Source organism: Morone saxatilis, unplaced genomic scaffold (genome assembly GCF_004916995.1).
Source record: "Morone saxatilis isolate NCDOM2014 unplaced genomic scaffold, NCSU_SB_2.0 Contig19, whole genome shotgun sequence".
NCBI lineage: Eukaryota > Metazoa > Chordata > Actinopteri > Moronidae > Morone > Morone saxatilis.
The window spans coordinates 14,278,430-14,292,171 of record NW_023339751.1 but is presented as its reverse complement, the minus strand read 5'-3'; the positions used below and the strand labels follow the sequence as shown (position 1 = coordinate 14,292,171).

Below are 13,742 nucleotides of genomic sequence, written 5' to 3'. Positions count from 1 at the left end.
CACACACGCACACACACACACGCCGGCTTACCGCTGCCAACTTGTGCAACCGAGCTCTGCCACAGAGAAACACAAAGAGCGGGCTTTTGTTGTACTCCGCGGGCCGCTTCGTCTCATTTATCGTTCATCATTTGATTTAACAAACTTATTTTCTTCATTTATTCACACCTGCTTCATATTTGACTCTGCTTGTGTAAATGCCCCTGGTCGTAAAAGCTGCAAGGAAACGTGTGAACTCTGGTCATTTTCCACATTAAAAGGGTCAATTAACAGAAACGTATTTTCCCTTTTACCTCTAGTGATATCTAGCCATGCCGGATTTGAGGTGCGGAGGTTTCGAGTTCTCTGCTTCCACCCAAACTCAATGGAGGTGAATGGAATCTTGTTAGTGATTCTCACACCCTTAGAAGAAAAGAAAAAAAAGACATCTCTTTCCAGATAAGGTGTCCCTGTGATGCTGGATAATCAACATAACACAATTTTCTCTCCTTTTCAGTCCTCTGAAAACTGTTACCTGTCTGTATGTTATCTGTTAATATCTCCAGAGAAACATGGACCCTGTTTCTGAAAAAGGTGCTTTTTTAAAATGCAATTTTCCATGCTTTGAACACCGCAAACAAAATTCCATTCACCTCCATTGTATCAGGCTGGAGGAAGGAATATCCAGCCAGAATATTTCAAAATGAAAAACAAAACTATCTGCATGATGGACGTCAAGTGGCAAATGATAAAAGATTCTTCCTGTAATTTAGATTATCTAACCCTTTAAAGAAGCGATGCTTATGAAACATATCTTGTGCTACTTATCAGGTGTTTGTCTGTAAAAGATGTTTTCAAGCTGACACCATGTGTTGTTATTAACTCACGTTTTGTTAAAAAGTAACCAGAGATCTTGTACCTCGCCACATTACACTACTTATGTGTAACAAGTGAGGGTTGGCAGTTGTGCACTCTACACACAAGGTTACATATATATCTAAAATATATTTACACACACACACACACACACACACACACACACACACACAGATTGACCTGAGCGAGCTGTTTGATGTGTGTTCCTAACAGAGAATGAAACTGTTCCTTTGTGAGGGAGAAAGAAAAGGACGGAGGATCAGGTTGCCTCCTACACGCCATGTTCTCTCTGTGGAACTAATGTCATTTAGCAGCAAAGCCAGCAAACACACAGGCGTGACCATGTGAGCTTGTGTGTGTGTGTGTGTGTGTGTTAGGAGATGACAGAGAGAGTGTGTGTGTGTGTTAGGAGATGACAGAGAGAGTGTGTGTGTGTGTTTGTGTGCCACCTATGCATGAATTATAACTAGGCTTTGACTGAGGGTGAATTCGGCCCTTCTTCATGGTTTGATGAGTCAGTGGTCTGTGTGTGCGCGTGTGTGTGTCTGCACAGCAGGAGTAAAAGAGTGAGACAAAGAGGAGAAGGAAAGACAATGATAAACAGAGGACGTCTGTGTAACCTTTGCTACGAAATGTTTCTTTTTAATCTTAAAAAAGAACAAATGAATGAACAAACAGCCAAGAGAATAAACAGCAGGGATCCATGTAAAGCGTTACTGTTAGTCATGTTAAACTATCAGACAAGGCTGTTTTTTTCCCTCCAGCCTGTCTGACTGTACTGGACTGGAAAATAATAAGTGATAGCTGTCTTAATCAGTAACAAAAACCTCACTGATCCCTGAAGCTGTCAGAGAGCCATAACATCATATTCTTGGAGATCTTCTTGGAACTTTTAGCCGGCCAGCCCTCCTGCTTTAACCTCCTCCAGTCCTATTTTTTTTTTAACCTGCTACTGTATGTTGCTCCATCCACACAGGGGATTACTTAGAAACTTCTAATGCAGGGGGGGATGATACTAATGGCTACCAAAGCACATTCGAAGCCTTTAGACAAAGAATCACGGAAGTCGTTTGAAGATTTCAGACGAGTGATGTTTCCAGATCTCATTAACTAAAGGCTGTTTGAGTGTTGTGTGGATAATTAGAGACGGCGGAGGCTGCGTCTTTTCAGCGGTTGTAGAACAACGTTCCCATTAACACCTGACATAGAAGGAATCCCAAAGCAGCCAGAAGATACATCTGGATTTTGTCTTGGTTGGAGGGCCTCAAATGCTTAAAGCGCAGGTGTTCATCTGTGCACATGGAGCTGGAAGCTGATTCTCACACTAGTTTGTTTCTGGTTTTGTTCAACAAGTCAAAGCTTGTATCGAAAGCTAACACCTGGTATTAAAATCAAAATGCAGTTTAAAGATAAAAATAGAGCACCTGAATGATTTGACCCATACCCACGAAACATAAAGAAATGGGAAGAAAAATAGTTTATAAATTGCAAAATTAGTTTTTTGGTGTCTATCTGTAGACATCTTGACACATCCCCTATCCGGATTTAATGGCAGGTGTAAATTGGATCATTCATGCTCCAAGGAGCAGGGATTAACTATCAAACAATATAAATTCCCCAAACTAAGGCTAATCCACACTCCTCTGGATTCAAACCCATGCTGTTACGAGCATGTGGTCTGCACAACAGCAGACTGAGGCACCAGGAAACCACAAATCCCCGTCAATTTAGCCCCTTTATCCAAACATCTCTGTGGCGCATTGGATTGATGACCCATGTAGCTGGTCACCATCGGAGTTCTGCAAAACAGCTAATTTACATAATCGCATCATAAATACCGAGAATTCATTTAATCATCTCCTCTGTTCTGATGCTCAGGGCTAAAGAGTGTTGATATGATAAGACAGCGAGTTATTAAGGAAGGAGAGAGAGGGAGGCAGAGAGAAGGAGAGAGAGAGCAAAGGGATCAGTGAGTGAGTGAGTGAGCTTGTCCTGATTTAAGCTGCCGCTTGGGGCCAAATGAAAATTAATTAATTTCTGTGAAGAATCAATTTCTCAGAATGACAGTGTCAGATTCAATGTGTGCATGTGTGTGTGTCAGAGAGACAGAGAGAACACTGTGGTGTGTGTGCTGTGTGATCAGTAAACAAGAGAGGGACTCCTTGTGTGTGTGTGTGTTTGTTGTGTGTTGTTGTGTGTGTGTGTGCATGTCAGAGAGAGTGAGAGATTATAACCTATGATAACATGACAAACTTTTAAGACTGCTTTTTAAAAAAAAAATGAGATTACTAAAATTCATTATCGTCAACACCACCATCATCCGTTAAAATGGTAATTAAGTGACAGGCCTAGCAGCACTAATGTGGTAAATAAAAAGGGGTTAACTGGACCTCCAGCCAGTTGGCACTAAATGCAGCCATACAAACAAAAACAGGTCATATTTTCAGAAAAATAATTTATGGAATATTCCTTAAACACATATAGTTTATGTATGTTTAACAGTGGCTTTTAGATGACTTTATTAGCCTTTAATTCATACAAATCCCATGCAGATATCAGAGTGACGCTGAAGCAAAGTCCTGAAATATTACAGAAATATTATGACACCCTAATATATAAAACATAAGGCTTCAAACTGATCATTAATTCTCACTTTGCAATTTAGATTTTCATGGATGCATCCTGGAAGAGCCATGACCTGCAGACTGGTCTCAGGTACACAGTATAAAGGTGGGTGAGTAAGCCCTTATACCTGCTTTAGATAACCCCACCTGCTGCAACCCCACCCCACCCCACACGCCGCCACCACCTGACCTACCGGTTCACACTGGTCCAGCCCCCTTCCTCTCCTCTCCTCTCCCTCACACCTGACTCACCCTTGGTGGTACAGGTCGTTGTAGAGCGGTCTCTCTATATGTCTTCTGCCGAGTGATGAGGTTTGTCTTCTATATCTCTGTCGTCCTCTGTCGTAGGCGCTCCTATATGCTCCCATGCACCTCGATTCTCTCTCTATTCGTTATTCACCATCCTGGTGGCTATTTATATTTTCTCTTTATGCTTTGGTGTAGGTATTCTTTGCGTGTTTGTTAGTCTCTCTCTCTGGCCGACCATTTTCTTTGTATGTATAACAACCAGTCGAAACGCCTCGGCAGCTATGGTAGTCCCGTGTCTCCCATCCGTGAACTGGTATGCTCCATTTTGTCTGTGTGCACCCTTGCACACATCCACCATGTTCACTCGTTGTTTTGCCCGGCCGTCCTCCACGGGGCGACAGGCGGTGGCGTTACACGGCTTAGCCGCCTGCGTGGGACACCGGAGCTCCTCCGGCTTTAACGGTCTCCCCGATTCCTGGCCAGTTAAGAGGTCCCGCCCTGAACGATGGGAGCAGCGCCGGTGGGCCACTGCGGAGAGCGGGAGAGAAGCGGCCGGAGCGGTGGCGCAGGTGGCGGGGTTGGGTGGCCGGAGAGACGGAACTCGGCGCCGGGTGGTGCCCGAGCGGAGCGGCGGGGAGCAGAGCCGGAGCAGCCGGAGTTGCCATGGTAGTCATGTCCGACACTTAAAGTACAAAAGTAAACTTCAAAGTCAACTACCTAAAGAAAGTAACTTCACCGAACAAACGTAGTTTGCTTCGCCCGGAGGGAAGTGCGCATTGAGTGTGCCGAGGAGGAGAAGAGGGGGATAAAAGAAGAGAGGAGAGGAGAGGAGACAAGGGTCCGTGTGTGTGTGTGTGGAAAAACAGATCACATAGTTGAGTCAGAATGAGAGGAGGCTTGTCTCCGAGCTGGAGATGCTACTGTCACATTAACATAAAGAGGAGGAGCCTGGTCGTGTTCTTAGAGAGTGAGAGACACATTCACACAGAGGGAGAGAGAGGAGAGAGAGGGAGAGAGGAGAGGAGAGGGAGAGTGCAAAGATTAGCCTACATAAACTTTGGATAAGCCTATTTATGAACGCCTAACGAAAAGACACTTTAATGTTAATGCTCCTGTTGGGGCTTAGTGTGTCTGTGGCACTCAATTATAGCGTTTTTAAACCTTCATGGTATCACTGTAATCTTCCCACATTAGCCTGCTGTTTGGGATAAATAGTTGTATAATTGTGTTATCCTTGAACATTTTATGAACTGATCACCTTAGTTATTTGTCTTGAGAGCAATATTCCTCATGTCTAAATAATGTGGATGCCATCAGAGAGACTTCATTAAATCTGATTGCTCTGCTATAAAAACAAAAGCAGACAATAATACTGGGCATTTCAAATATCAAAGAAATATCATCAGATTACAGGAGTGTCACAGTAAACTCTGAGGTCTGTGTGTGATCTTAAGTTTAAATTTAAACATAAATGGGACACACATTTACACAAAGGCTTAGATAAGAAAAGGAGGGTCTCTTTCCTTTGCAATTATTTATATAATTAAATAGTAAACTATTTTTTTAATGTAAGAATGCAAGCATAGTGAAATATTGGAAAAAGCACCTGCAAATTTCTTATTTTTCAAAAGTAAATCAGAAGTTTGACCTCTGTACAAGTAATTTAACTTATTAATTTATTATTATTATTTATCGTTTGTACTCCTTTCAATCATGGTTTTAAATCAACAAAAATCTGAATCTGAATCTTAAGGATCCAGAATGAGTATAACCAGAGAGATGAGAGACTGCACAAAAGCTCCCAAAAGGGGAGAGAGGCAGGGGGGGGCAATAACCTTCGTGTGACAAATTGACCCCTTTACCTGTTCCCTGTACTGCTTCCTCATCCAGTCCATACACACACACACACACACCCGCGCACACACACACTCCCATCATTTACATATGGAGCTCGCAGTCCTTTCAAAGTGGCTTTCACGGAACATTGTGCTGATAATGATCTTGGTCGTGAGGGAGAGAGAGACACAGATCTCCAGAGACCATCTCACCATAAGACAAGGGGGAAGAGGATAAAACTCCGACTGTACTCCAACTCAAAGGACTTTAACACTCTTTTCCTCACAACCCCCCCTCTCTCCAATAAGCCCTCTTGTGTTTTTTAATTGGCAGAAATTAATCTTTAGGATGTAGATGGTAGATTTACATTCATTAAAAGTCAAGAGAGGAAGCCAGGCTTGATGCTAATCAAATCTGCTTAATTATGCTTAACATGAGTATCTCCAGGGGAAGAGAGAGAGAGAGGGAGAGAGAGAGAGAGATAGCTAACTCGAACTTTTTACTTTTTGCCTTTGATAACTCCTGCTGAGTCTGGCCTTTTCCTTGCCAAAAAGAAATGTCACGACTCTCTTTCTCCATCTGTAGAAAATACACCGATAAAGCCATCAGTGTTAAGCAGAGTTGATTCATGTCGTAAATTCCCACCTTTAAGTGTTTAATAAGTGGTAAAACGTTCAGTTTTAACCTCCCAGGCCAGTGCTTTGCAACTTTGCAGGCCTGTGGCATCATCTTATAATAGATTTACTGATATAATATGAACCCAGTTAGCCCACAAAAGGTGGTGTAAACAACCTGATGAGTAATATGTCACGATTATGACCTTAGATGGCAGTTTTTAAATTTCCATCCATCCACGGTCTGGAAGGCGACCACAGTGTTGAAGAGAACTCTGTTACGAGTAGGTTGCAGGATGCCCTGGTGGGAAGTAACTTTGTCTCACAACAGGAAGGTCATAGGTTTAATTCCTACAGCAGCTATTGTGCTTGAACTCCCATGAAATGAAACAATGAACCGATGGGCTTCTTACTGCGATATCTCTCCAGTTACTGAGGTATAAAATACAATGTAGCATACAGTTGAAGAGGAAAGACACATAGTCATATTTCAACGGTGTAATATTAAAGGGGAATTCCACCACATCAAACTCAGACAGGTCTTGGGGAGCACTACTGCATGTGTAAAAAAAAAAATTGGACAAAGCTTTGTGTGGCTCACGAGGGAGCTGCACAAAATCAGATAGTGCCTTGAGTGATGTCACTTGAGTCAGCATTGGTTGGGGCTGAATACTACAACTTTGAAAGTGAAACAAATCTTGGGGTGTGGATTTAGAAAGAAGTGACATTACGAGACCTCTACAGTAGTCCGCTCCTCATCTCTGCTTGAGGCTAGAATCTCTGACGAACTATCGGTGGTCAGGTTGCATTGTGGGTAACGTAGTTTAATAAGGAAGAAGAATGTGTGGGGGGAAAAAAGGTGATATCTCTGCTTCTGCTGCATCAATTTTGATCCTTTCTTCTTAAGCTGTGAGTCTGACGATGTTGTAGGAGTGCAACACTAAATCGTTGGAGTAGCTTCTCATCCTCCAATCTTCACCGCCTGGAAGGATTCACTGAATATTATCAAGTTAATTAATATTTTATATCTTCCTTAATTCCTATAATTGCTCCAGTACCGTGTGATTTAAGTACGTTTTAACCTCCAACATTTGCCCTATCCATGTTATTGTATAGTCTACATTAGTTTGTTGTTTTAATGTTTTTGGAGGAAATAGGTGACCTAATTTTTTTGTATGTTTCGATTTCAGGTAGACTTACTGATTAAATTAAAGATTCACTGGGAAACAACAGTCAGATCCCAAGTGAGTCACCCCCCTGGACCAATGTGCTTGCCAGAGATTTCAATCTGGCTTCAGGCACCTTTTTCTTACAATTTTTACTGTCTGGGACAAATAAAAGCAACCGCCTTAAAGAAATTAAATCTGGCTACTGTTTTCCTGTGTTAATAATTCATATTTATCTTGCTATAGTGCCACCGTGAGCCAAAGAGACAAAGATAATGTTCATGTTGTGTCGCTGTTTGAAAGCCAAGCTCTGGTCCTTTCCACATGTCTGTTTTGGCCAGTGAGCAGCAGAAGCATGAGGGAAATGTGTAGGTGGTTAGATCAGCCGATGAAGTGTAAATACCACTCAATCTGTTCTCATTAGAGGAGTAAAAACATACGAATCACTTCGCCTCTATTAAAAATGCCCCAGGGTCCTGGTTAAGTGTGTGTGTGTGTGTCTTTCTGTGTGTGTGTGAGCATTTGGTCGTATATGTGGTTGTGTAAGTGAGAAGGAGGGGGGTGACAGAATGATGTTTTGGCATTTGTGTCTGCAGAGGGGATCTGAAATGCCACCACCATCAGCGCTGCTTAATTCTCAGAAACACACTCTTAATCTGAACAGACAATCCGTTCCGACAGCCACTGTTATGATTCAAATCAACTTGGAGTGAAGGGTGTGTGTGTGTGCTCTTGTGAGTGAGAGAGTATGTCATTGTGTTTTGGTATGTGATTAGGTGTCTGTGCGTGTGCTCATCTCTATATGTGTGTGTGCGTGTATGACCAAGATATCACACATCCATTCCACATTCCCCTATGATAATGTGGATTGATTATGGATATGATAATGAGAGGCCGGCGCGGCGTCGCGACCTTCACAAGGTCTAATTGAAACAAGCGTTGGTCCTCCGAAGCACTTATCAAGTCACACAGCACATCATTAATCACGGAGAATACAAGCTGTCACTGTAACACACATGAACACACACACACACACACACACATATTCTCTGTTTTTCTGTTTTTCTAACATACACACACATGCTCACTTTCCTGTCTTCTTTCTCTCTTTCTCTTACACACACACACACACACACACACATACACACGCATACACACACACACAATGCAAGCTGTCACTACAATATGCCTGGTATTGTCTTCTTTTAAGGAGAGTGGACAGCTAGTCCACCCTCCATCTCTATTTTCTACAAGAAAAGTTGAAGAACAAACACGCTGTTGGAGTTAAACCCTAAAAAAACAAAGAAAAAAGAAAAAAAAACAAGAGAGGGAATGTTAAAACAATTCAACAAATATGAACAGCTGTTCACTTCACCCAAACTCGCCCAAAATTGAATTAGCTCAAGTTGTTGTACTACCTGCTTTTATTAGAAGACAATTTAACAACCGAATGTGATTCCAATGTCTGATTAAGGCAGCATATGGTGCCTACCTGTTAAACACAACGTGTTCAATACCAGCTTAACGCCTCAGTGAGCCACTCGAATAAACTAATAAGCCCAATATCATATTAGTCATTACATAGTCCAACACACAAAATTCCAATCTGATAAAAAGGTGGTTTCATTATCATCATAGGGAAAACACAAGGGAGTTTGCACGTGCTGCGTCGATGCCATCACCAACTTTGTTAATTGTTATTCAATTAACTGCTTTTGTTAATGAAACCAATTAATACTTTAAAACAAGCAGGGAGATATACGATTATTATGCATCTATGCAGAAGACAGCTAATTACAACTGTAAATCAATCAATTCTACATTAATCAGCTTGGAAAATGTCCAAAAACAACAAAGTCACTAAAAGACTTTGGAAGTTTTTTTTTTTTTTTAAAACATATTTTGATTGCCATGCCATTATCCTGTCTAATGATTGTTAACGATCCTTTAAAGAGTTTATGATCCAATTTCCTTGCTAGGAATTTAATTGGGATCTAAATAGTATAATCTTACAGTGTAAAAAGTGTGGCCTGTATTTAATCAAGGGTGGTGTATTGAAGTAAGCTCTAACAAGGTCACAGAACTCCTCTTAGGGCAAATACAGACAGAAGCTTCACATTGCTGAAAGATGAGGGTCAGAAAGGCTTGATCAGTTACGCAAATATTAATAATACAGACTCAGACTATTTATATATGTAGCATATGCATAGATATCTATATTTATATGTAGCCCATATACAAGATTATTCATTAATAGGCTGAGATTGATAGACAGACTACTTATTTTTATGTATCATATCTACGGTAGAACGTTTTGTGGACTCTGTAGTTTTGCCCTTGCGCTTGGCAAAGTGAGTGAGTTGCAATCTACAACTACACCCCTAGATACCACTAAATGTTACACACTTGACCTTTAGGTAAACGCAGAAATACCACAATATAAAAACTAGTCCATTACAGGTAAAAGTCCTGCCTTCAAAACTTTACTTAAAGCGATATATAACTTTTGAAAGAAGAAATCTACAAATTACAAGTAATAGGAAAAAATGATGCTTCTGGTCCCAGACTACTTGCTCACAGTCAGGGTCGTGTGATGATGGCCACTGTTCAGCTAAAGTTACAATGGCTTGCATTAAGTAAACTTATGTCAGTATTAAAATTCAGAAACATTTTTATTATGCACTCAAAAGGCCTCTGACAGTGTGCAATATTATCCTACAGTTGCTAATTTCAATGTTGTAGCTGGCTGCTGTGGAGCTAATTCAACCTGTTCTATATATCTAGTGTAATGCATCGCATTTCATATGTACAGTATATAATAGGTTTTTAAACTCTTAATCAGCAAAATAACTATAGCTGTCAAACAAATGTAGTGAAGTAAATGATGCTAAAATAATATTCCCTTCTCAAATAGTAGAGTAGAAATATATAGTAGCATACAATTAAAATACTGAATTACAAATATCTCTGAATTGTCTTAGTACTAGAGTTAATATTGTTGCTTTCTCAGTGTGTGGCCTCACCCACATGGATTCATAAGACACCAAAAATACAGCTGGACACACATTTATCAAACACAGAGTTCCTAAAATATAACTCCCAAGTTTTTTCATTCAACAAGAACTCATAAAGGTCTTTTAACTAAAATATCTATCCCTGAAATCACCATATAATTAGAAATAAAACATGAAATGGACACAACAAACAAAGCCCTGTCTCTGCAGGGAGACCATTAAACCTGGCTGTTTATGGCTAATGGTAATTAGTAAGCTAAGTATAACTGTGCACATAGAGATCTTTTGACTTTTGGTTAAACTCTGCTTCACACAAGCCTCTACATTGTAGTTATTTTCATGAGACAATATGTTTGTAATTTAGGTTTGTACAAACATCAACAGACCATCTTTCCTTATGCATAAGGAACTTCTAATCAGTCCAGTCTAATTATTTTTGTAATACCCAATGTAAACACCTGGACCGTAATTGCAACACATAGATCTTTCACTTTTAAATGAGACTGCCCTCATTTATCAGAAAAATAATCCTCGGCCTGGATAATTATCAGACATACAAACATAAACACCTTTAGAAGTTCTGATGTGAGGACCTGCATGCCTCTTGAGTTTATACAGTCATGTGACCTGACCAGTGCCCTAGTTGAACACCTCTTAGATGTTTATGCATATATGGACGCTAATCTCTCAGTCAGGACTATGGGATTTGTGAATATTTTGTTTTACAGAGATCAAAGTAGAAGGCTAAGATCAGGAGGAACCCTTCAAACACATCAAACAGAGAGCAATGCATCCTGAATCCCACGCCCACAGTAGCCAATCAAGCCATGCATAACTTTTTTCCTTTGTAATAGAAAAGGATTCTCAATGTGGGTCTCCCCTCCATCAACATCTCATGCAGTTCACCCCCCACGGAGGCCAGGGGTTGTTTAGGCTCATGGGCTATCGAGGAGAGCCACTGCATCATATCTGTATACCTCTCATACTTGGCTAACACGATGCTGGTATTAGGGAACAGAGGAGATACTGTGTTAAGAGATCAAAGCAGCAGTACAGAGATTTAGACTCACAGCCTGTCAGTCAGAGATGGCGAGACAAAGCAGAAGCAGACAGAAATGCTTACACACACTCTCCTGCTCACTCGCTGCGCTTTCTCCGTGGTACGCCTGTGAGGGGTGAGGCGTTATTGTCAGATGGCTTAAGGGCTACTCATTTGTAGACATCTACAGCGCTGCATGAACACCTAAACTCACACACATCGAGGGACACACACGTTCAGAAGCTACCGATTCAAGCCCTAGGTCGCTTCTCGCCTGTGTATTGGCCTGTGGAGGAATGTTGTGTGCTCTCAGCATTTTCCCTCGTCTCGAAGATGAATAGAGCTATTTTACAGACAGTGGGGAACAACACAATGCTCTGTGTGGTTAGACACATGATGTAGGGGCTTCATTTCTGGTTGATCAAAGATGTGTTTTTTTTTTGTCAAGTTTGCAATATATCTCAGATACCTTTTTGTGGATAGAGCGCAGAAATAAAGGGGGGGGAGCTAAGATTTCAGTTGAACAGGACATCCTGCTGCAAAGAATGACCCTTGTTAATGTCTTCTCGTTTGTACACGTGGATGTGATCACCCCTGAATGGTATGCGTTTGTATTATTGTGAAGTTTTCTACCACAATCTTTGTTCCTTTCGCCTAGTGTGACAGGAAAGATAACTTCCCTGGTAAAATCTAAAGCCCATTAGAATGATATCACTGGAGAAAAAGGCTTTTGGTACGTTCTACAATGAGATCAAAACAACACAGAAAAAGACAGTAATTTCATGGAAAATAAAAAGGGGAAATGTTATTTAAAGAAGTACCTGATAAAATCACAGCATTTAATTGCTCCTAAACATCAGGAAAAGTCCTGAGATAGATTACAGTTAGATCTGAACACCCAATGAATACCTGTAACTCAGCTCAAAATAAGAATGACACAACACCACCTGGTGGCCGTCAACTGTAACATTTTAATTTAGACTTTGTTCACTCATTGACGGTTACATGGACAATGAAAATGGCAAGTTGAAAAATGCTCTGTGCTTACACAAAATCAAAAACAATTCACAACAAATTATAGACATTTCAAAACATCAATAAAAAATCCTCATGAAAAGTGCAACACAAGTTGACTATCAGAAACGAGAAATAGGCTCTTAAATTAAGGCAGGATGTCAATGCTAATACCAGTCTCAACTTAGAGTTGGAGCAAGCCTAAATTTGAGGCAAAATGGCTGAGCATGCCCTTATGGCAGGAGAAGACTTGTGTGTAGGAAGAGGACTGTGTTTGATATCTCCACTCAGAAACTCAGACACAAGTCAAAGCAAAAAACAGGGGCAGTTAGTCACCGAGGAGACGCAGAGGACAGAGTGCCAACACACACACAAATCCGATTGGCTGGAGAGTCTACGGTAGGTAGGTACAGATCCAGGAACAGGGCATGATCCCAAAAGAGTCTCCCACACTGAGGTGATCAGGCTGCACCTTCAGCCTGAAACAGAGAATAAAAATATACAGCAGTGATGGATCATCATGATTCATTATAACATTATTACACAGTTTACATTATATTTGTCTTGCAATCAGTCTACAGCTGTATATGTAAGCTGACTACCACACAGGATACAATACCAAAACAGTATTTGCAAAATCAAGGGAAAATAAATAGGAGGAAAAGGAGGTTGATATGTGAGGAAAACACAAAAGCTACAACAAATGAATATTAGGAACTCATATGGTGCATATTTTACTTCTTTTTTTTTTTTTTAAAATCAGACTGTGATGACAACTTTCCCTCTTATCTGAATGACAATAATATTTTACTATTACCAGTTGTTCTCAATAGTGAGTCACTCAAAAGATAAAGCCCCATATCACAAACAAAACAAAACTTGAGCAGTATGATACAATGTTAGGTGAGAGAGATATGGATAGACTACAATAACATATGTGCGATCTTATATTGTATATTTTCCGTAAAATCGACAAACTCTTTATAGAGTAAATAAACAGACAGGAATATCGAGATACTTAAGGGAGGGACACCTCAAGATAAATGGCATTTCAGAATCTCTGACAACAGACACTGTCTCACTGTATATATTCTTTTATAAATATATATGTATGTAATCTTCACATCTAACAGCTTTATTAATGTTTTTCAATTCAGATGAGATCTATAATGTGATACCAAGACCGACTGCAGGCATCTCAACTTTCAGACTGACACTACTCTAGTTTTCAGTGCTTGTGTAGGCTGTTGATGGTATTGACATCAACTCACTATGTGAATAAGAACTAAACTATTGGTTGATTAATTGATTAGCTGAACAACAAAAAATAT

The 13,742-nt window shown here is 40.4% G+C and overlaps 2 protein-coding genes across 3 annotated transcripts in view; both read right to left on the bottom strand.

The window, feature by feature from the left end:
- The window catches only part of dachc (dachshund c), a gene marked incomplete in the record, with an annotated part of 23,279 nt that extends 18,672 nt beyond the window's left edge, over positions 1-4,607 (bottom strand). For both annotated transcript variants that reach the window (XM_035664134.1, XM_035664135.1), the window contains 1 exon segment: positions 4,310-4,607. In XM_035664134.1, the coding sequence (XP_035520027.1) occupies positions 4,310-4,402 (93 nt within the window).
- A 7,741-nt stretch (positions 4,608-12,348) lies between these two features.
- Positions 12,349-13,742, bottom strand: part of mzt1 (mitotic spindle organizing protein 1) — a 2,463-nt gene continuing 1,069 nt past the window's right edge. The window contains exon 3 of the mRNA XM_035664144.1: positions 12,349-12,890. Coding sequence (XP_035520037.1) covers positions 12,873-12,890 — 18 coding nt within the window. The 3' untranslated portion in view covers positions 12,349-12,872. The remainder of the gene's footprint in view (positions 12,891-13,742) is intronic.